The 24,393-nt window shown below is 43.1% G+C and overlaps 1 protein-coding gene and 2 non-coding genes across 3 annotated transcripts; all 3 read right to left on the bottom strand.

Annotated features, from left to right (window-relative positions):
* Nucleotides 1–1,218: 1,218 nt before the first annotated feature.
* Nucleotides 1,219–18,014, bottom strand: LOC142586150 (uncharacterized). Its single transcript, XM_075697402.1, has 8 exons — nt 17,905–18,014; nt 7,959–8,322; nt 4,724–4,924; nt 3,583–3,742; nt 2,557–2,799; nt 2,310–2,481; nt 2,085–2,233; nt 1,219–1,397 (listed from the first exon to the last, which is right to left on the bottom strand). Exons 1-8 carry the CDS (start codon nt 18,012–18,014, stop codon nt 1,219–1,221), a joined length of 1,578 nt encoding a protein of 525 aa, XP_075553517.1.
* On the bottom strand, nt 11,979–12,052 carry TRNAT-AGU (transfer RNA threonine (anticodon AGU)). The gene has a single exon. It is a non-coding gene; the product is annotated as a tRNA-Thr (tRNA).
* Nucleotides 18,015–23,451: 5,437 nt separating the features above from the next.
* On the bottom strand, nt 23,452–23,525 carry TRNAT-AGU (transfer RNA threonine (anticodon AGU)). Its single transcript has one exon. It is a non-coding gene; the product is annotated as a tRNA-Thr (tRNA).
* Nucleotides 23,526–24,393: the final 868 nt, after the last annotated feature.

Raw genomic sequence — 24,393 nt, 5'->3', positions numbered from 1 at the left:
TAATGTTTAAGTAAAGTTATGGCACATTATGTAAGGTAATATATGAGCAGGGAACTAGCCGCTTAAAAAGACATTATAAATGTATTACATTAATCATGGAGGAGATTTATGAGAAAAAAAATTGTAGGGAGAGAGCACCCCCTTCTAGGCTTGTGAAGCAAAGCCACTATAGTCCAGCTGGCTGACGAATAGATCTACAACTGTGCTTGTTTACTTTCAGTGCCTGGTGGGCACTTATTTAACAAGGGATGCAAGTTTAACTGAGGCCACAAAAAATTGTATTAATAATATCAATAAAAACATGCTTGGGGGCCATAGCCTGCAGCCTCCTCCACAGAGGCTACTCACAGCATCAATCCATCCAGCCAAGTTAAGTGCCTTCAATTCACTCAATGTTTCTATGCAAGTGTGTATTAATTGTTTTGTATTTCTTTTTCTTTACAGAAGGTACCGGTACACAGCGTACAGGCAATTTGTGCGCTAGCTGTGGGGGCGGCTTCGAAAAGGCGAACGTTTTGTGTTGCCATCATGTGCTGTCGCGAAAATTCGGGTGACGTTCCCCACAGAAACGCCCACAGGGTTCAAGTAACCAGAGTCTTAGAGGGAAAGAAAATTGTGGAAGCAGCGCAGTGTCATCGATAAATCGCCGTGCACATTTGAGTTTCTTATCAGATATCGAAAGATGTTCTGCTTACCTGTCAGCAGGTATCACTAGTCACAAGGTTGTCAGTTTTTTAAAGCTAAAGTGCTGAGCAGTAAAACATTCTTTATTCTTGTTGATGATGTGTTTCGTCACTGAAGACATAATGGAAAAGTTAGTGATGACTAGAATGCCAGCAATATGGCAGAGTAGGAAGAATCATGTGTGCATGTTTAACTCTTTTCTTACTAGGACTTAGGAAATCAAGCAATTTGACATATTGTTTACACGTTTCATCAGAACAGGAAATAACAATGTTCTGTCGTGTCTGGCCGTTTCCTTTGTTTTGGCATTGTTTTCTAAAGCGACACAACGTAATTTCTTACAACCACACTAAAGGTGCACTCGCTCAAAGTGAAGCTAAATTAGCCCGTCTAACTAGCATATAAGCTAACATTTTTGTATCGTATGGGTTGCGGCTAGCGCTTTTGAAATGAAATGATCACTTTGAAAATGAGCACATTGTTAAGCGTCAGGGAAGAGCCAAGAAAATGTGTGATGCCGATCTGTGCACCACATCAGAACTTGAGGAACCGTGCTTTGTGTGCAGCTACAAGGTCTCTCTTGGACACTCTTTGGTTATACCGAGATGAAAATGCAGCTGGAACACTTTCCTCCACTTGTGCAAGTGCTTTGGAGAATGTTTCATACTGTGCGCACAGCTCCATCACTTTCTTGTGCAGGTCTTTCACATAGTCTGAAAAAAGAAAAGTTCAACAGATTATTGCATTTCTTCCCTTTCATACCTGCACACACCAAAAAGGGGGGATGTCCTATGGCATATACAAACACTCCATATACTAGAGTTGATCCAGAAATAAGGTTACCATCAATTTCACAAATAGACAACATTGTTTAATCTCATAAAAATTAACATCATTGGAAAAGTGAAACTTTACTCTGTTTTTCTACATATTCGCCATCTTTTTTCTACGCATTTTTGTAGACTGCTCCAATTTCTGTACCTCAATGTCATAGACCTCCGCCGCCAGCCCGTTAAGGAAGCGTTTCACCTCTTTGACTTCATCGTCGCTCCGGAGGCATTGGCCATTCAAATGTTCCACGTTCTGTATCGCGGAGTGTCTGTCATTGCACCCTTTCAGTGAGACATCTCTATGATGTATAGCTTTTGGCAGTACATGGCAATCTTGAGCAAAATTCCACTGATCTGGCAAAATGTCTTCATTGGACAGACTGCCATGAAGGTTAAGAAAAAGTCTGCGAAAAACAGCTGTCGCAGTCACTCTCCATTGCAAAAGATATCGATGCTTTTGGTAGACAGTACAGGATGACTAAAACATTCCCTTTTTTACAAACATTGCCGCATAACATATTGCAATAATGGGCAAAGCATAGCACAGCAAGTATTATCAAATTGACTTGCCAAATGAGGGAGCTGTCTTGAGTGCACATGCTGTCGAGGTACTTTGCCTGACCTTGGAGGACTTTATGCGCCACTGTTCTGCGCCATCACAGCTCCTTGCTTGCTCTCGCTGGGAGTTCTCGTTGAAGTGAAGCGCAGCAATCAGTGCGCTAGAAAATTATTTTGTCTCAGCATTAATAATCCACTGTAGTTTCATTGCTAGAACATTAGCTTATGCAAACTCACCGGGCCTTCATGCCTTCATATGTGAATGCAGTGGACTTTGCGGCAAAACCATTTAGAACACTGTGGAATGACTCCAGGCTGTATGTCTGAACAGATGGTGACAAATGGCGGATGTCTTTCAGCAACAGTGGTGCTGCCACAATGCACTCAATTTTCTTGTAGGCTGGAGAGTCTGACAAGAAAGAGAATTATAAATACAGCTCTTTTATGCACTTTGCCTTGGTGCTCTTTGGTTATTTATGCCTACCAGCAGTGAGCCATTGCATGCGGCGGGATTGTCCGTGAAGACAGCGGGGGTACAGGCCACCATGTCCTTCATGTCTGTTCTTAATGTGGTTCAGCATGCTACTCCATGCCGCCACCAGCATGTCCCCATTGCCACCGCAAGCGCATGCACACCAGTACAGGTGGTTGGTGATGGCTTGTGTCAATTCTGTAATGGCACTGCATCCAGCCCTTCGTGAAGCTGCAGTCAGCTTTTTCCTGATGCCTGCAACAAGGCAACAGCACAATACACTATTGCTCCATGTCAGGTGGATCTGCACTTTGCGTACCATAAGCCTCGTAAAGATATAGCAGCACTGGTAGGCATTGTACGAACCAAGGTTGCAAGCAAACTCATTAAAGGAATCATCTGCCTAAGAATCTAACCAAGGCTGATACAGCCTGAATACTAAAGAGGTATGAACAGAGGAGCCATGAGGGCGGTGAATAGCCTACCGTGATAAAAGGCATACCACTCCTTCAAAATCCCAAATCAACTTCCTGTAGGAGCTGAACGAACAATGTGCACACAACAGGCATGTAGTAGTATTTATTTATGGACTAGTTCAGTTTCAGGAAATTTTAATATAGTGCAAAGAACAACGCAGACAAATGGGCCCAGTGCTGAATAAGAAGTATGACTTCTTACAAAGCACAATTGTTCCTCCTTATCTGAAATCCTTTTCTGGTAAAATTTGACATGCTAAAGAATTTATGCTTCGTACTGAAATTTTTTTCATCACCAGGGTTAGCCATGATCATAATCGCATGACAAGTGTATGACGACACTCATGAGACATGGACGATGAAATTATGAATAATGATGCCGATGGAATGATGAAGGAAGTGCAACGAAAGTATCATGATCACGATGGGGTGACAAAAGCAGTATAATGAGCAATGAGTATCCACTGAACAATCCATTATACAACTGCATGTCCATTCAGTAAGTGCACTAGGTTACACACAGGCCATCTCTTGCAGGCAAACAACATGAATTTCTTCGTACCCTTTGTAACATGCCACACATCGAAGTGATGATTGATCTCCGGACGTTGCAGCCGCATGTGCTTCTTAATTCCCGAGTGGCGGTCTGTAGTCAATGAGCTCACAGTCATGCCTTGCTCAGAAAGAAATTTGAGACCTCTTACGAGGCCCTCTTTTTCCATCTGGGCACTTGCCTGCACTTGTTCATCTGCAAAACAGCATTGCACAGAAAGCACCGCTGGTATTGATCATCATCAGCCTGGCGCTGCCCACTGCAGGAAAAGGCCTCTCCTATACTTCAACCACCCCGGTCATGTACTAATCGTGGCCATGTTGTCCCTGCAAACTTCTTAATCCCATCCGCCCACCTAACTTTCGGCTGCCCCCTGCTTTGGAGTCTTTCGAGTCCCCTTTCTTATGGATTAAGATTATGTTGGCGTCCTTCCAAGATTCTGGTACACTTGAGGTCATGAGGCATTGCGTATACAGGGTGGCCAGTTTTTGTAGAACAATCTGCCCACCAACCTTCAACAAATCTGCTGTTACCTGATCCTCCCCAGCTGCCTTCCCCCTTTGCATAGCTCCCAAGGCTTTCTTTACTTCTTCCGGCGTTACTTGTGGGATTTCAAATTACTCTAGACTATTCTCTCTTCCATTATCATCGTGGGTGCCACTGGTACTCTATAAATCTCTATAGAACTCCTCAGCCACTTGAACTATCTCATCCCTATTTGTAATGATATTGCCGGCTTTGTCTCTCAACGCATACATCTTATTCTTGCCTATTCCTAGTTTCTTCTTCACTGCTTTTAGGCTTCCTCCGTTCTTGAGAGCATCTTCAATTCTATCTATATTACACTTCCTTATGTCAGCTGTCTTTCGCTTGTTGATTAACTTGGAAAGATCTGCTAGTTCTTTTCTAGCTGTAGGGTTAGAGGCTTTCATACATTGGTGTTTCTTATTCAGGCCTTGGTATTTCAGGTATTATTATACAGCCTGAAAAATGTAATCGTAGCAATACCCAGTTTAGAAATCTCGAAAGAAGGACCACCTCTTTACTGCGATGAGCCACTGAACAGCTCGGATTGCATGTCAACGTTGCATGCCATATTTTAGTTGGCTGGGGTAAATATTGCTTGCATAATAAGACCTATCATGAAAGCATCTGAACTGCTTGTTGCTTGACTTACCTCCTTCACTTGAACTTGCTCTGTGTGTATGATTTTTCTCTTTTCAGGGCACAGGAAGGAGTACGAGAGGAACTTGGCGCTGTGGCCAGGGGAATCACATCGCCCATCCCCGCAAAGCTGCAGGCTGGTATCGCTGAGCTCTGTCAGCGAAGTTTTCTGATGCTCATCCCAGACCTGTAAGGAATTCACGAGTAGAGTTCAAGCACAAAAGTGGCACAGGGGACAGAGAGATTCGCTGAAAGAATTCACGCTGTTAATGAGCATGGGAACGTTAAATCTGTGCAAAAAAAAAACATATACAAGTAGAAGGAATACACCACACAATACACCACGAGTGCAGACTTGTGTATTCCTTTGCTTCCCCTAGTTTTTTTCATGCAGTTTTAACCTTGCTTCAAGTGTGAACCAACTAGGTAGCAAGAATTTCCTAATGAGTGTGCTTCACAGTGATTCAAAATGTGACTGGGGACGAGGACATAAATCGATGCTTGAAAGAACGGAACGTTGGGCAAGTTGGTTGCATTCATGGTAACGGGCAGGTCGAACGATGAGGACAAAGAACTGCGCAGGATGAGCACTGTACTTCAACTGCATTTTATTAACAGAAATTGCTTGTTTTAATAGAAAGGAAGATACATGAACCCAGCTATGATACGACGATAACGACAGTAGAAAGAGATACAAACCTTGAGGATAACACAGACTTATAAATGCAACAAAACTTATCAGGTACATTAAAAAGTGACACACTAGTTAAAAATCATTGCTTGTCAAAAACTATGCAAGGTTACTTGCTTTGTAAATTTGATACTGATGTCTGCCTGATGCACGCGAGCCCTGTTTTATGTATATGCTATGCCTCGACTAGTTCACATGCCAATTTTTAGTGATGCTGATGTGATTTTGCAGCACGGAAATCAGAGGACCCACAAGCTGGCAGAGGCATGCAACATAAAGAAAAGATGAATCATGAGTGTCAGCCAGACATCGATATCAGTTTTACAATCCAAAGTAACCTTGTCGCACGAGGACTGGTCAGGTGCATAGTTTTTGAGAATGTGATTTTCAACTAGTCTCTCACATTTTCATGAGCCTGGTGTCCACACATAAGTTATTTATATCTTTAAATCCGTGTTGTCCTTGCGGTTTGTTTCCATCTGTCTTTTTGTTCATCTTGTGTAATAGCTGGATTTACTTCTTGTGTAATAGCTGGGGTTACTAACTTTTTGTTTGTATTCCAACAGGCGTTTTCTTAGAATTAAATGTAGTTATATCAGGGATCATTCCGCACAGTTTGTTGTCCTCATCGTTTGTGCTGCCCATTACCATAAGTCGACAAGCAGAGAAGGCCAGCCTGTGACATTACATTGAGACGGTCTATTACAAAGGAGAGTGTAAATGCATTGTACACTGGAAGCAAAGGAATAATGAAGTGCACCACATATTAATTAAGCACCAGTGAAAACATGACTTGCTATTGCCTGCACAGCATGCCCATGATCGTCGAAGACAGCATTTATTTCTGCAGTAATGAGATAGGTGGATTGCTCATTCACAGTGTGCCTCCCCACACTATCTGGGCTTCTTCAAACAAAGATTGCACCCCACAGACATGACAACGATTCACTAAAATGCCTAGTTAATCATTGTGCACATTGTTATTGTGCTCATGCAGAGTCATTTAAACATAATGCATCTACTGCCTGGCAACAAATTTGCATTTTCTTTTATGTTGCATTGGAAATACAGTGTTTATGCGGGATGGAAGGTAACTATTTGCACTCCTACATGATGTTCGATATTTTTAAGGCAGGAAACAAGATGCATGTAGGGTGTTAGTAATACCTTGTCATACTTGCAAGTTACCCTTTCCGCCTAACAGCCAGAAACATAAGCTTGTCATGTTTTCATTGGTGTTCTATCTATGCTGCACTTCTTCAATTCTTTGTTTCTAGCATACGGCATGTACACGTGTAGCACATGTATAATACAGAGACCCATCAGAAAGGCAGTGCCTGTCCTCGCCCACTCATTGATTTTTGTTCTTGTCCCAAGTAGTGCAGTTACATTTTCAATTATGCAGGACAAACTTGCTGAATTTCTGACGTTACAAAGTTACATTCTTCAGCCATACTCATCTGAGCCACCAATGCATTACATTAGCTTACACAGTACTACCAGGATCAGTTTTCACCGAATAGCCTTATGAAAAAAAATATATCCTTTGGCTGAAGTAAATACTTTCCTGCAACAACCAACACTTACAATTTTTTTCAGTTACATTCCTGGCAGCAATAAAAGAAAGGAAAAAAAATTTATGTTGGTTCCCTTGGCGTGAAATGCCGAAGTCTGTAAAAGCTGTAATGTCAGCGATATAGAGGTTCTGAATAAAATGAAAATGGCAATCCAATTTACTGTTCTTTTATTACTGATGCAATGAACTGCACAACATCATAATAATGTATGTTCACATTGATGAAAGTAATACGCAACCGTACGTTGGAACACTGGACCCAACCAGATCGACGACACAAGCGATTACACAAATGGGACCAAGAAATGAAATTTCGTATGCCTCACAAGTTCAAAAAAAGCCACACGAGCATGGTGCACCGGATTCGCCTTGGTGTCGCATTCACCAACTGTTATAGACATACGATAGGTGCCAGTGATACCAGCCCAAACTGAATACTGCGCGGTGCCAGAAACACTTGAACATATATTTTGCGTGAGTCCCGCGTACACGCAAGAACGACAGCAACTTGTCTCTTCCATTGCAGCGATCCATAAGAGACCGCTATCAGACGAGTTTCTTTTAGGTGCTTGGCCTAATGCAAACAGCGCAGCCCTGGTAACAAGTGCCGCTATAGCTTTTCTCCAAGCCACTGAGCTGGACGCACGGCTTTAGAGATGCCACAACTCTGTGAATTTGTCTATACGCATCTCTTCCTTATACCATCATCACTCATCAACCCTTTCCCTCCCCGTCCCTTCTCCCCAGTGTAGAGTAGCAGGCCAGAGCAAGTTATAGCTCAGGCCGACCACTCTGCCTTTCTGCAAATAAATTTCTCTCTCTCTCTCTCTCTCTTGGTGAAAGTAAGCACAGAACTAATACTCAGGTTCGAAATAAAGTGCCTTTTGAGCATATTTGAATGGTGCCAGAGGTACTGCAGGTTGGCATTATGAAAAGTGGAAGCTGTGCATTTACCGTGGTGACTGAAGGAAGAAGGTATGCCTTCTGGTAATTGAAGAAAGCCTGGTCGCTCATGACTTGCACACCCATCAGCCGCACCATCCTGAGAGCACTAGTAGGACTTGAGCTGGAAAAAAGCAGAGCCGTTGCCAGGTCGATGTTGCCCCTCGGCTTGCTTCCAACAAGTGGCTGGCTGGACCACGTATGCACATGTGCGTGTGGACATTCAGTTTCTGCTGTAATGCGTGTGCCAGTGTAAAACAGCTTCACTGTGCATGAAGCTGACAAACAAGTGCGACACTGACTCAGAAGGGTGACCAGGCAGGTGCTGTGGACAAGGAAGTAGTCCTTCCGGTTTGCATGCGCATCTTCATCGCTTCTGGAAAAGGAAGTGCTCACTGTCAGGTTTCACAAATATATGCATTTGACAAGACACACTGTTTACACCATGATTAATAAATTGCCTCACTATATCTGGGAGGTACTGTTCCATAAATTATGCTGCACCAATTACCCCAGGAAACACTTCTTGTGATGACACTCATAATAGAAAGCGCTAGAAATAATTTTGTGAAAGTTTCATCCTGATTGTGAGGGCTTTTTTCCTTATAAATTCTAACGGTAATCTTGAACCTTGCTCTCTAATTTGTGTTGATTAAAGTTGCAAAAAACACTGTCCAAAGTCAAGCTTCAAGACTTATGGCATTTGAGCTCTTTTTTGCAAAGGGGAATGGTTCTAAGAAACGGAATTAGTGTCGGGAGTTGCTACTCCATCTCTTTATCATTGCATGTCACTATTTTTGAGCATGGGTTCCTATGTAGTAAAATATGAATCCTGCTAACTCATCAGCTAACGTTGCATCCAACGTACAAGTCGAGTTGTCTGGCTCATATGTCGTGCCATGCCTGTCAGCTTTGCAAGCTACCGGGGATGCATCAGGTGAGGCGAGAAAGCTGGCCTCCTGTCTAGATGTTTGTCGCCGTCGTTTGGCTTCATCAGCTCTTCCAGCACTATAACGCCTCTTCACAGGTGTTGACGTCACAGGCTTCCTTCTCCTGCAAACCTGCGTTCCCTTTTCCTTTGTTTCCTTCATTGTTGTGTTAACTTGAACTCCTGCAATAAAAGTCACGTTGGAAAAAAGCTATTCAACTGACCATTGTAGGTGAGAATTGCTTTAAACATTACTGTAAATGGAAATGAGACTACCTGTGATCAAAATGAACATTCCTTGAATGTAAGTGCTGATGCCAACATTACCAGAAACAAACTCACCAATGCTCGTGCGGGGCAGACGAACTTGTACAGATTTCGTATTTCCAACGCTACTGCAACTTTGTTCGGCAGTGCTCAACGAGAGGCTTGCATCTGTCCCCGCGTCACGAGTCGCCTAGAAAATAACGAACACGTCAGGTGCAACAAGTTTGTGCAGTGACTTCTGTCTGTGCAGTCATCGAGCGAGAGCGCCAGTAATAGCCAGTTTTCGCGCATTTTGCGTACCTGTACGTCGCTTTTGTAGGAGGTGTCGACTGTCGTAATGCTGGCTTGCGATTCGCTACGTTCAGCCTGAAAATACAAGCAACTTTATGTCATGGCTGTACATATTCGCCCATTTGTAGCTTTTCCTTCGTGGAAACAAGATGCCGCGCTCACCGCCCCGTCTTCGTCCTGCAGTTGTTCTTGCGCTTCGGAGAATGCAGGCAAGACCGACGGAACAGCGCTACGGGAAAGCATTGCTCTGATAGGCACTCCAGACGACTTCAGTAAGTCGGCGTTCAACTCGTAATCCTCTGGACGAAAGTGCAGCGAGCACACTAAGCGATTTTTCAGCTCTTTGCCAACGAGTTGTAGCAGAAGTACGGCACTTAACCACTTCGAACGGAGAGGTTCACTCCTTGGCACACAGTGATATGTAACGTTGGATTCGCCGCGGCAACTGCCCTTGGCCAAGTTCCGCGGACCCGTTCGGGCATCCCACGACATCACATGGACGTGGCATTCTCGCTGCTTGTTCCAAATGAAAGTTTCACGAGCCAGCAGAACCCGCACAGCACGACGCGATAACGGATCTACTGAAACTCCAAAGCGGGCGCGGCGCAGAGTCGTGCGCGCAGAGTCGAGCGAAAACGAAACCTTTCGACGACCCATACTACTGAAGGTTAACGTCAAAATGTTATTTCTTGTTAGAATCGAGTAGACGTAGACAAGTAGCATTTTCTTCCGTCTTATAATCGAATGAAATGATATTTTTAATACGAGTAGTTGGGTATTAGTAACATAAATTATGGGGAGTCCTTTCGTCATCGGGTTAGTACTGGAATGTCGCTGGGGGGTCTCAAATCGTGTCATGCATTTACCTCAATTTCTCGGTTACTAAAGCTCTGTTCGCGATTATATTGACGCCTTAGACATTCTAGAACATTGCTCTACCACTTTAACTTGACTTTCTGGTAACCTTTAGTGTCTCTTTAATTACTTCCATAAAAACACTCTTCTTGGCATTGCCTCCCATTTTTCAAAGTTGGCAGCATATGTATGCTGCGAACTCTAGTACTGAGCAAAACTTGATCAGCCAGGCGTGTTCTTCATTAAACGCAAGCAGTAATCTGCGAAATGCCTGATCTGAACCTGTTCATCACTTACTTAGATAGTTACATGTCCAGCTTTTCCTTTCTTCTTTCTCTTCTTCTTCATTTTTTCTTTCTTTTTTTCTTGCTTGCTTTCTTGCTTTCTTTCTTCCTTCCTTCCTTCCTTCCTTCCTTTCTTCCTTCTTTCTTTCTTTCTATTTCTTGCTCTTCAATCCCAGTAATTTTCTGTTGATATAGATATGTTCGTATTTGTATGCCGTCGCCTTAGTGCAATGATTTTTGTGTGCTATTTAAAGCTATGCACCCCCCGCGTACGTCTTTGTGACATTTATTTTAATTGTATATGCACTTTTGGTATTGAATACTTTGGGGAAGTGTTCTGTGTGATAACATCGGGTGAATAAAGATATTGCTAGTTTGATCCTTTGTTATCTTTTGTGTAAAACACTTCTTTTAGGTTTAAGTAATTATAGTTTCACCTAACCCAATGCCTTCTTAAACGCCTGTAAGGTATTTTGAAAATTTATTTAAATAGAAAGGAACAAATAAATCCATGTTAACAGGGGCTGAGATCGATGAAAGGCAAGGTCTTCTTGGACGTATGAGTGCACCATAAGGTCTCTTGTTTAGACTACACCACAATTAGGATCGACGCACATTTCTACGCTTCACTTGCTCCAGAATCGGCAAATATTTATATTTTGAGAAGTCAAACTTCCGGTACCGGTTTTAGGCAAGCGTTCGTAGAACGAACGCATTTGAGTTTTGTTTGAGCCTTCTTCCGCAATCGATGCGCGGAAATTTGTTACTGTTTGGTCCATAGCTGTACACAAATACGTCGGTATTTCTTCCGCGCATCATTTTGATGCCGTTTTGCCTTACTTGCACTAGTAGGCATCAAATCGCCGTATTTTGACGAAAATGATCAGAAAGTTGCAGTCAGATAGCTAGATTCCATGGACCCTAAGTTGGTCTGAAATTTTAAGAAAAGACATTTTTTCCAGAAAATAATTAAATAGATGTGTCATTATCGTAAATCAGATACAAATATGCGCCTACGACGCCCCCTCGTCTAATCGAAACAATCTTTTGAAGAGTGGACGTTCAACATGTACCAAATTGTGCCACAGGCATGAGGTGTCAACAGTGGTGATACCTCCATTTGTTCGTGTATCCGACTCATTGCCTTTCCGTTCTTAAGACGTAGTGCCTTCCGATTGCCTGTAAAAGGTAAGAAAGCCTTCTATGGGAGACAACATTGGAGTGCTCCATTAAGCGTGGAAATCAAACTGGTATATTTATCAAACCAGACAGACCATGCCTCTGGGGAGCGGAGCTCTAGGAAGCTGCAGCTTCCTTTTTTTCTTTCTTTCAAAACAACGGTTTTCTTTTCTGTGTCAAAAATGCCATTGCTAATCGCACGATAAAAAACAAAAAGTACGCACAGGAAGGCACCGGTGAGATTCGAACTCACGATCTCCTGTTTACTAGACAGGCGCTTTAACCAACTAAGCCACAGCGCCGACAGATGCAAGGGAGGGGGAGGAAGAACTCGCTACGATGATCAAGTTTCGTTGCCTGGCCTAATTGAGTAAGTATCTATAGGTGTATTCCCCAAGTAGGCCAGTATTAGCATCACGTAGTAATGCGGTGTGCCAGAAAACCCGTCTGGGGCTTATATTTTGTCATGCCATGCCTACCATAACACGGGTACTTTTTTGAAGAAGGAATCGATCTGTTGATTATCTTGTCTGTTGAATCAGACAGCCGTTAATTGCTTCTAAATTATATTTCCGTTTTATCTTCCATACTTCTGTCCATCCGTCTATGCATGTCGTTCCGCTGACAAATGTAGTCGTCATCGACGACACCTCTTGAAGGGCTGTGTGAATGTCGGGCCGCCTCGTCATGCTTGTGTGCACATATTATATATATATATATATATATATATATATATACGTGTGTATATGTGCGCGCGTGTGTAGCTTTCCGTCTTTATTGAACCACCCTGATTCCTCAATCTAAACCCTTTTCCAAGCTCTCCAGGCGTAGACAGACAGACAGACCATGAACTTTTATTCAGGTCCTGAGGGTCTAGCCGGCGGCGACCCGTTGGGGCCCCCGGCTCCAACGGGTCCAGGCGTAGGCAAGTTTCGGTTTTAATCGCTTACCTAACTACGTTTTCTTATTCTCACCAACCTTATGCACATGGCGTACAACTCTAATGCTTTCGTGGGTGTCTGAACCGGCCGGCGCGAAACGCTTCAAGGAGCATAATTCTTTAAATCGGGCTCACCATTTCGCGTAATAAAAGAATCAACCTTTTGTAGACAGGAGCTTTAACCGAAACAACCCACAGGTTTTTGGTTGCTTAGTATGCGATTCGGCAACACGTGAGCAAAGAATCGTCATCATCAGGTAATTAGTACCAAAACAATGAGCTGCTGTGTTACAAAATATACTATTTATACTATATCATTCGTGCGTTAAGGTACTTGTATAAAACCGTGGACCAGTATGTCTATTAGAAACATACCAAAGATCATCCTTCGTTCCGTTTTATTTCGCGCAGCGAAGATGCAGAAGTACATCTCCGATATATATGAGTCCTAGTCGGTAAGTCAATCATGTGTGCTCCCACGGGTAGCAGCTATTAGCTTAAAGCACCCCGCACAGTCAACACAAACGGTTTCATTCGGCATGACACACCGCCAAAAGAAGCGCTGATAGAAGATGTAAAGTGCCATCTAGAATAAAGAAGTAGCATTTTCGCTCAAAACTCGAAGCATTCACTGCGACACCAAATTAGTAGAAAGCTGTAAGAAATGAGTAACGTAATATTATCGGTCGTATAAAGTTAAATACATTCGCGTACTAACTAAATTAACAGACATAGCCTAAGCGCAGACAAGAAAACATGAACAGGACACTTTTGATGAGCGCGGACACTCGCGGTCAAGACGCTGCTGTGAACAAGAGCGGAAGTGAGCAAAGTGACCTTCGTATGGTGTATTGCTTCAACGCAAGAACGGCGAGAACACATCTAACACAATGGTACGATCCGTCTACAGATCCCTTTCATGGCGAAAAGTACGCAGGTAAGGTCGAAACCGGCTGCCCCATCCCCTCCCTACCCCACTCCCTACCCGCTTTCTTCCATATATGGCTCGCCAAATCAACCCGCGAGAGCGTTCCCGTTGCGCCCAGTCACGAAATGTACAGTTGCTGCGGGAGCACAAAGATCCCTTGCCTTCCTCCCATCCGGCCACAACTTTTCGCACGATGGAAGGCGGCGTGTTTGCTATCAGCTTCCTTTCTTCGTGCCTGCCAGATTGAGCTGCCAATATCGGCTTCCCTCGCGTGAGTTCACTCGTACCTACAGCTTGCGACGCATGGCGACGGTGTCATCACCCTTATATTTTATACAAGATATCACTGCGATGGCGAAGGCAAAACCGCAGCCGGAGTGTCCGTATAGTTGATTTCGCGATAACGAAAAATGGACGAGTGACCTGTTCCTTGGTTTCTTTCAGGCCAGATGAGAAAACTTGTTCCCGAAGTGCATTCAAATAAATGCACTTGAGCGGCCTATGTTGCTCAACGTATAATATTTTGTTGGCATGTAAACATACATGCACACATTACGTGTCGTGTTTATGCTGCATACTGCTTCTAGTAGGTGTACTATAACGTTTTTCGTATCCAGTGAACTTCGTATTTTTTGTCCTTTACAGGATAAAAACTGTTATTTCTAATCAAACTCACAATATTTATTCTCATTCTCGGCTACGCTGCTTCCTGAATAAATATGAACGGTTTTATAGTTCACTCTTAAATTTTACTTAGAGTATCACATACTCAAACAAATTCATGTTTGTCTTATGTGCTATGCTCTCCGCCAGCTGCTCTATTCATGTGCCGGCGTTGTTTTTGATTAGAGTATTATGACCATGGACGTTATTAAGTGAAATATGCACATAATGCTATTCCTTCCGTAGAAACTACTTCATAATTTGTGTTTACAGCATACTGAAACGTTTTTTTATGCAACAATACTTTGTTTTGTTTTTTCGTCAGTGGTACGTACCATGTGAAGTGTCTAAATGCATCCGCAGGCACGCCACTTTTGCAGCAATGCACACAGTTATGCCGCGAATCGCTGTATTTTGGCATAATTATATGTGTTCCTTCCTCATCGCTTAACAGTATTTGATCTATAGTAAAAACAATATTTCGGTGAACTTCGTACAGGAGAAGTCCTCATATGCACAAGGATACCTGCTATCTTGCTTTATTTTCTCAACGACACCATTGAGGATAGTCATGCAAGGAATTTTGTGCTGCGAAGGCCGGCGTGCGATGACGTGATCGGTATGAAATATCAATGCAACGCAACGTGTGTTGGAGCCCAGAATTTGAGTTGCTTCGAAACGTAATTATTGATCAATAAACAATAAAAAATAAACGATGCCTAGCGTATATCTTTCTAATAGACGGTGCACAACTTGTTTGCAAGTTTTATTTTTAGCCAGCTATCTGAATTTTTGTTTCTGACGTCGCGCTTCACCGGCTCCATGTTCAAGGTTATATACGGGTTTGTAGGGCTGCGGTGGCAAAATATGACGACGTCGCGGTGCGGCGCTGCCAGGGGTGGAGTCAACGCTATCAGAGCCAGCTCTGGCCTTGCTCAAACGCAGAAACTGCTCCTGGAAGTAATTTCCGGTATGTTGTTCTTGGTGTCTTTATTTCCTGGCTTGTTATGCTTTGATTAATAAAAAATCTGGCTGCTCGATTGCTTTTCTCGTCGTTGATTATATTACAAGGTTCTCGAGTCACGCGACATTTATACCTTCAGGTAGCATGTGTGGGTTTATTCACAAGTTGCCGTCACCGAATTAGGTAATCTACTCGTGAGCCTGCGGTAGAAAGGATGTGCCGCATCCGTCGCATAGGTTTCGAATGGTGGTGCTTGCGAACACAGCCACGGTTAGTTCTAGTAGCAAAACATAAATACCCCAGAAAGTTAATGGGAAAATGGCGCCATGGCATCTCATTTGGTGAGAGCGTCGCAAGCTTAATGCGAAGACGTAGGTTTGCATCGAACCAGCCGCCAATTGTTTTGCCATCTACTTTCTTTCCGTTGTTTATCATTTCGTTTATTCAAAGAGTAAGTACAGGTTTTTTTCCCTATGTTGTCCTTGATGTGTATGCTGGCTTATTTTTATGATCAATAAATATCGGGCCCCTCGTTTCCTTTTCTACTCGCGCATCTTTACATATATATATATATATATATATATATATATATATATATATATATATATATATATATATATATATATATATATATATATATATATATATATATATATATATATTGTGACCCTCGGCACAGTCAACCATGATGATACCACTAGTCGCACGATGAAGAAAAAAACCACATACATGATGTAGATAATAAACAGATGCTGAAAAAGTGCACGATAAAAGCCCACACTAATTTCGCCCACGCGAGAGCGGCCAGCCTGTCCGTAGCCTAAAGGTACGGGGAACGCCGCGTGAAGGGCTTCATACGAGAAAAAAGAAACGCGGACCCCTTCGGTAGAGCAGCAACGGCGGTCAGTTGAGGGAACAACAAGGGTCCCGTGATATTTAACGGGAGAAATCATCTCCAGGACCATGTATGGCACAATAAGGCCGGACTGAAACTTCTCACACAACCCAGGAGTGTAAACTCGTGTCCATAGCAACACTTAATCGCCCGGCTGGCAGAGATCTATGCCATGAGATGCGTCATAATGATCCTTACGGTCCTATTGTCTGGCTTCGGTGTTGAAGCGGGCACGCTGGCGACAATGGTCAAGTAGGGAAACATAATCTTCACAGGAAGGTGGAGATGGACTGACAGTGGCAGGGAAGAAAGAAACGTGAAGAACGTAACTGGGCGAACGACCATAAACAAGATAGAATGGCGAGTGAACGGTTGTGGGTTGAACGGTGGTGTTATTCGCATAAATGATGAATGGCAAAATTGCGTCCCAATTTCTGCGGTCTGGTTTAATATAGGTGGCTGTCATGCCAGAGAGTGTACAATGAAACCACTCAGTCAGGCCGTTGGTCTTTGGATGGTAACCTGAAGTAGTCTTGTGAGTTGTACCAGAGGCTCTGAGCACTTCGCCTACCAGTTCTGAAAGAAATGTCTTTCCGCGGTCGGGCGTAAGGACACGAGGGAAGTAGCAACTTCGGAAGCAAATGCCGAACTGACATAAGCTGTTTCGGCATAGCGCATGAGGTTGTAGACGGCAGTAACTATCCATCGACTACCGGCTGGAGTCATAGAAAGAACATATATATATATATATATATATATATATATATATATATATATATATATATATATATATATATATATATAATACAGTTTTCTAAGCTCTTCTATCCCTTCTCTATATGTACTGTATATACTCGCAAAGAAAGACACCGAAAGCCCGACCATGAGCATCGCTTCATTTTCTCCATCGGTGTTCCCATCTTTTGCCCTTGTCCCGTATTACGGAGTGTTTGCTTCCACTTCCTCACCCGTGGCCACATTTTGGTTTTTCAACTGCACGCACAGAAATGTCAGATTTGTTGCTGTGTCCTCTTCTTCAGACGAGATAGTCGCACGGAAAGAGTTTTTTTTCCCTCTCCAAGCTTCCCTGATGATCCACATTGCGAAAATGTCAAGTGTTCTCCCACATGCTTTTTCTGATCGCAAAAGGACCCTCAAATCGATGTGAGTCGGCAAGGTTGGCTGCCTGGAAGCCGCTTGTACCATTGGCATATTTCTCTGCTAGTGCCGTAATACCAAACATTCTTACCCATTTTGGGTCACCAGAATCGATCCTGTCCTTTCTTCTGTTTCTCCAACCTATCCGTCCACCTTCAGGTCAGAGCACCTCCCAGCATATTCCTGCACGCTGTAAGCACTGTGGCACGCCAGCCTAAAGATCATCCCAGTCTTGTTTACTTGGATGATACGTAAGTTGTGGGCTAAGTAGAAGATCTTCTGAAGCTAAACAAAGTTCCTGGAAGGCTCTACAAAGCTGTATTGCGAATAAACCGTGAGAAATGGCAATTAGGACTTACAATCGTTTCGTATCTGCGTTACTACATCTCCGAGCAAGGAGTTTCGTCTCTCACTGATACGATACCAATCGTTACGAACTTCCCAACACAAACGTACATTAAACAGCTTCACGCGTTCTTGTGCAGCGCGTCGTACCTGCGACAGTTTCTTCCTGACTTTACATGAACAATTGTTCCCTTTCTGACCTGCTGAAGAAAGGAGCGCGGTTTAAATTGGAAAAATCGCAGGAATGCGCACTGCAATTGCCGAAACAACAGGTGACCGAGTGCCTTGTACTGAGCAACTTCAGTGAAGACCGAACCAAAAAGGTGCCCACACATGTTAGCCAGGTTGGACTCGGAGCAGTACTTGTGCATTGCGACCCACATGGCCACACGGTGCTGGATGTGTCGTCGCCTGAGCCATCGTCACTACCACGCCAACTAGCTATAATGCTTAGCCTTTGTATGAAGTGTTGATTAGCAATTTAGACACCATGCATTTTAGCAGCCAGTTGACGCTTGTAATAGGTAATGCAGCAATTTCATTGGTGTTCCCCGAGTAACATCTGAGGCACAGATTCGCGTGCTGGATAATACAACTCTAAGAGTCTGACTGCAGCGTCAGACGTCGACCAGGTAGTTTGGACCAAGTGGCTAACATACTGTAGCTAAATACTACTGGGGAATACTCGTATGGTATAAAGGAAGCCGGCATATTTTTTCTCATAGCAGCCCGTTATCGACTTACAAAGCAAACACACTGATGTAGCCTATTGTACCGTCAGTTGCCCACTCGCAATACAGCAGCGAAATTGTGTAGCGCGACTCCAACTCTCTGTCCTTGTCAATGGAAGAATAAGATGCCACATGAAGAACGCCTTCCAGTCAACTCTGCTTCGCTTAGGCCTGGCCTTCTTCACACCATGCGCGACAATATAAAGGTTGTCCAAGCTAATTTTAGCCAGGTTGTTGTATGAGAAGCGGTTTAAAAACGGGGTGCAATTTACGATTTTAAGACCTACGGTGTTCGATCGTCCATGCTCTAACGATCGAACACCGTAGGTCTTATAAATGTATCTTCCACGGTATTCTTCAATATACTTTTTTTTTCGCTGAAGAGCATCGCTAACGTTAGTTAGGGACACGGTATGTACAGGGTGTCCCAGCTAACTTTAGCCAGAGAACAAAAATATGCGAATGCCACGTAGCTGGACAGGGCCAAGGTAATGTTGTTCGGTGTCGCTTTGAAATGCTCGAATTACTTTTTTTTCGTTCCCCCTAATTAGATAATATTCCGCAATTAATTCGTCACCTTCTCAACAGTTATACTTAGATGAAAAGTGTCAATGATAAAATTGTAGACTAACATAAAAAAACTCCCTGTACAGATTTCTGTTGCGCAATACGTGCGACATAATAGTGTTTTCCTGAGCGTGAAAGATGCCCGCAAATACACACAAAATTGCCCCTCTGCTGGTCGTTCGAGGCAGTTTCCATGTATTACTTAGCTCCTCGAAGAGATAGGACATCTCGCGAGTGAGTCCAGAATAGCATTTTGCAATTTCGTGAACGCGATTTAAATCATCGATCTGGGACCTCCAAGAGGTTTCGGAATTGAGTTGACGCATTTCTGCACGCATTTACGGCTAAGTAGCCACAGATTATTTTCCAGCTTTCTTTCCACCTCCAAGGCCACATCCCTCAAAGCGTCGTCGAAGGATATGCGACCAAAGCAACCTTTATTGAGTATTCAACACGTGTTTGACAGAAGAGCCCCCTATGCCGCTGGCCAAGATCCGTCTTCGGAGAAAAATATTGCTCCCCACATTGTCGGCATTTACACGGACCGAGATCTCTGTTTGGAAGCAAGCGCGTCACCTTACAAACGCTACCGATGCAAGGAACGGGAATGGATCGATTTGCTGCTGGCCAAAGGGCTATCTTCTGTATGAAGGGGTACTTGAGCTTCGGCCGAATAATGAACGTATAGTCTGATAATTTTAGTTCTGCATGTTCAGGTTTTATTTGTGTCTCGGAAGGCCCGCTGAACGCAACGGGTTCGTGCAAATATTAGAAATTTGAGTTCCATCTCAGTGTGTTCAATAATGTGCCACCTACAACGGTGACGATTATGTTTTTTGCCATTTCCTTTAAAACGGGACGGTGACAAATAGTCTCCTAGCCTACTTGGTTAAAACAGGCTCTCATCCCGTTTGCCTGTTAGATATACACCTCATATTTTGTATTTACATCTTCTGTTAATATATTTTACCATTACACTTGCAATGACTCTGCTTCTATTAGTCTTTCCTTTGATTTTTTTCCACAAATACTGTAATCGTATTGTAATCGTATCTTACTTATCTCGAACACTGAGGAGGTAATCATTCAGCTTTCTTTCAATCTTAATGTTACTACAGGGTGGGCCCTCCGTACGGGTCTCGCTGTGTGAATATCTTGACATTCTGTTACGATCTGCCGAGTAGTTTCTTACTTTACTGCACCACACGCATGCCTCATCCTATGCCACATAGTCTTTACGCTACGTTATTCTCCTCAGGCAGTCATCTCTGGCCTCAAATAGCAAGTAACCGCCCTTCGCCTTATCACACGTATTTTACCTCCTCAGTTCTTTCTCCCCGTTCTTGTGCAATTTAGTGGTATATTTTTTTGTCTCCATCCTTTGCATCCAATTTACAGCCTCCGTTTCTCTTACCTTTTCTAATGTATTCCGGTTGTCTAGTCACACTTTCAATTGACTTGTGCTTGGTTTGCCAACTTTCTTGACGTCCTAATTTCACTGTCGTCGCTTTTAAGGTAGAGGTACGTGTGCATTTTATCGGGCCATTTCTTTTCTTCCTAGTTTCTTAGTCATTCCTCGAAACTACTCTGGGTCTGCGCTTGTGTGACTTCGAAAAAAAAAAAAAGAAACGCGAACCATGTCACCTTGCACTGCTTCATTTATGGTTTCATCATGGGAAACTTATGCCCATTCTCCTGCCCGGTCAAAATGCTTGATTTCTAGCAAGCCATTGCAGGTGTGAAAGTTCTCTTCCACCATTACATTTTTCATAATTCCACTTTTTTATAGGTATTTGTACTCGGTAACATCTGCTGGATAACTGTTATGAAAGGCTCTAAGGGAAAACTGAAATGATGCTCTTTTTAGTTACTTTCATGAAAAAACGTTGTTTTGTCATTAACTCACATTTTTCAAACTTGGCAGCATATGTATGTGGAGAACTTTAGTATTCAGAAAACTTGATAAAGAGCGCCTCTAATTTCATTAAACTGCAAGCAGTCATCGGCAAAATGTCTGACCTGAACCTGTCCATCAATTACCTCGATAGTTAGTGAGCCAAATTAGCTTGGTGACTGAAATTGTTACCTGTCTTGCTTTTTAGTTGTTTCTTTCTTTTTTGCTCTTCCATTGTAGTAATTCCCCAGTGCATATAGATATTTCCGCGTTTGTATGCCTTCGCCATGGTGCAATCATCTTCGTGTACTTTTTACCAGTACCTACCCACGCGTACATCTTTATGATATCAGTTGTAATTGTATTTTTACTTTCTGTATTGACTGCTTTGGGAAGTTGTTCCATGTCATTGCATTGGGCGAATAAAGATATTGCTAGATCGATCCTTTCTATATATGTTTTGTTCACACGTCTTTAAGGGTTAGGTAATTGTTGTCACCCCTTCATCAATGGTTTGTTAAGCGCATGTAAGGTATTAATAAAAGCTTGATAAGTCTAAACTGAATAAATAAATTCAAGTTAACAGTGGTTGAGGTCGATGAAAGACAAGGTCTTCTTGGAGGCCATAATGTTTCGTGCGGTCTGTTTTTTAGACTGCACCGTCATTAGGATCGTCCCGAATTTTTCCGCTTTCCTAGCTCTGGGATCTGCCAATATTTCTGATTTTGGAAGGCAACTAGCCATACCGGTTTTAGGCACGCGCTGTTAGATAGTACGCGCTTGAGTTAAGATTGGACCTTTTTGTGCATTTAAGCAAACATTTTGTGATCTATAACGATAAACCTATTCCAATATGTTTTTATTCCAATCTCCTAACGTCAAGTTTGCGTAACCGCCGACGCAAGCATCTGGCGGTGACCTTCCAGGTTGTCTGAGCAGACCAATCAAACACTCTCCACGTTTTTGGAGCTCACTTTTGTTTTGTTTTAAAAACAAATAGCAATGCCTACGCCGAGCGGCTTGCGTTACCTATTTGGCTGAGAAGACGCGAGGTACATGGTCAAGTGAAGAGGCATTCGATGGGGCCGAGCCTGGGCACTCCAGTGCCAGGGCCAGCCAGCCAGTCCTCCAGTGCCAGTCAGCCAGCGCCAGTACAATCGATGACCGGATGAAGACGGTGGTGCCTGCGTCTGCGATTGGTCCGTTTTCACTTACTTAGCTTGCGGTGGCTGGTGGAAAATCATTGCGGCATGCAACGGAAGCTTAAGAATGACGCTAACACGGATCCTCAGCAAATAAGAGTTCGCAGAGCCAGGTCGTAAAGGTGCCGAAAGTACTTGAAATTCTTACAAGGCCACGCAACAAGCTTTATTGCATGCCAATAAACCCATGCTCTCAGACAGGTGCGAGTAGCCTATGCATTACCGATAGGCGGCAGCCATCTTTTATTCCTTTCGGAACGGGGCAGCCTGCGGTGATTCAGAGAAAATTTCAGTAATCTTTGGCATATTTATGCATTTTGAACGCGTACACGTCACTTTCACGTTATGCGTTCTCGCGCTTTTATGACGCCGCGTGACACGCTCGTGAAGTGGCAGTCGCCCGAAAACTTTTCACCAATAGACGAGGGCTAATGGCGAAAAATGCTTCGAGTCATAAATAACGACTTTCCTTTTCTTCTTTCCAATCATCTAGGTATAAAAATGTATATTCACGTCATATCGGATGGGGAGCTATCGCAGTTATTGTGACGTCACGTGACATACAGGCGAACTGGTGGTGGTCGAAAAAAATGTTTCACCAATCGCGGGGGGGCGGATTGAAATATTCTAATAGATAAGTTTCGGATAGTTTTACGTTATAGCGCCCTCTCTTTCTTCTTCTTCCATAGCTTTACACAAATTGGTCTGAATTTTTGGTCCGAGCATGAGTTTTACACCGTTTGTCTTGCTTGCACTAGAAGGCATCAAATCGTCCTATTTCGACGAACATGATCAGAAAGTGGCTGCCACATGCCCAGACTCTATGGAACCTAAGCTGAGTTAAATTTTTTTTTTGAAAAGATGTCGCCAAAAAAAATAAATAAATAGATTAGTCATTATCGTGAATGAAATATAAGCGTGCGCATAGAACGTTTCCTCACCTAATCGAAACAATCTTATGAAGAGTGGCCGTTTAAAATATAGCCAAGTTGTGCCACAGGCATGACGTGGTAGCGCTGCTTCTGCCTCTACTTTCTTGTGTATTTGTCTCATTGTCTTTCCTTTAATAAAACGTATCGCTTTCCGATTGCCTGTAAAACCTAAGGTATCCTTCTATGTGAGACAACATGGGAGTGCTTCATTAGGCGCCGAAATCAAACTGACATATTTACAACGCCAGACAGACCACGCCTTCGGGGAGCGGGGCTCAAGGTAGCTGCAGCTTCCTTTTTTCTTTCCTTCAAAACTGTGGTCTTTGTTTCAGTGTCAAAAACGCCATTGTTAATGCCGGTGACACACCTATTGCAAAAAAATAAAGCCAATTTATCTGGCGGCCTAAATGATTGCAGGCGCAAGTAGAATGTTGTGCATAAAGTAAATGCACACAATAAAGAAACAAAAGATACGCACAGTAAGGGACCGGTGAGATTCGAACTCACGATCTCCTGTTTACTAGACAGGCGCTTTAACCAACTAAGCCACGGCGCCGACGATTCGCTACGATGCCCCAGTTTCGGTGAGTGGCATAATTGAGTAAGTGCCCATTGGCCTAAACTCCCAACTAGCCTAGTATGAGCCTCACGTAGCAATGCGGAGCGCTCACAAAACCCGTTTGGTGCATACATATTGTCATGCAATGCCGAGCATCACACGGTCACCTTTTCTTCAAGCAAGGAGGCATCGATCCCTACCTGGAATCCAGCTAATGTTTTTTAATCCGACAGCCCTTAAATTCTCCAAATTCGATTTGCCTTTTATCTTCTATCTTTCTGTCCATGCGTCTGTACATGTCATTCCGCTGACAAATCTAGTTTTCATCGACGACTACTATTGAAGATTTTCGTCAATGTCAGGCCACGTCGTCCTGTTTGTGAGCGCGCGCACGTGCGGGTGTGCGTGCGTGCTTGTGCTTGGTCGTTTATTTGTGCGTATATATATATATATATATACAGCTGCGAATTTGTTAAGCGCGGCTCCAACTCTCTGTCCTCGTAAATGGAAGAATGAGATGCCACATGAAGAATGCCTTCCAGTCAACTCTGCTTCGCTTAAGCCTGGTCTTCTTCACACCATACGCGACAAAATATAAAGGCTGGCAAAGCTAACTTTAGCCAGGTTGTTCAGCACAAAACGGTTTAAAAACGGGGTGCAATTTACGATTTTGTGACCTACGGTGTTCGATCGTCCATCCTCTAATGATCGAACACCAGGAACACCATAGCTGTTATATATGTATCTTCCACGGTGTTCTTAAATTTCTCTCGCTCTCTCTCTCTCTCTCTCTCTCTTATATATATATATATATATATATATATATATATATATATATATATATATATATATATATATATATATA

The sequence above is a fragment of the Dermacentor variabilis genome, chromosome 6 (genome assembly GCF_050947875.1).
Source record: "Dermacentor variabilis isolate Ectoservices chromosome 6, ASM5094787v1, whole genome shotgun sequence".
Classification (NCBI taxonomy): Eukaryota; Metazoa; Arthropoda; class Arachnida; order Ixodida; family Ixodidae; genus Dermacentor; species Dermacentor variabilis.
Note: the sequence above shows the minus strand (reverse complement) of the source record. Positions and strands in the feature narration are given on the sequence as shown.

Coding starts and splice junctions, on each gene's coding strand:
- LOC142586150 (XM_075697402.1), bottom strand. CDS start 18,014: ATGCACAAGTACTGCTCCGAGTCCAACCTGGCTAACATGTGTGGGCAC. Junction 4,925..7,958: donor TTCTTCCTTCAGTCACCACG/GTAAATGCACAG, acceptor AATTCCTTACAG/GTCTGGGATGAGCATCAGAA. Junction 2,234..2,309: donor TATGAAGGCATGAAGGCCCG/GTGAGTTTGCAT, acceptor ATAATTTTCTAG/CGCACTGATTGCTGCGCTTC.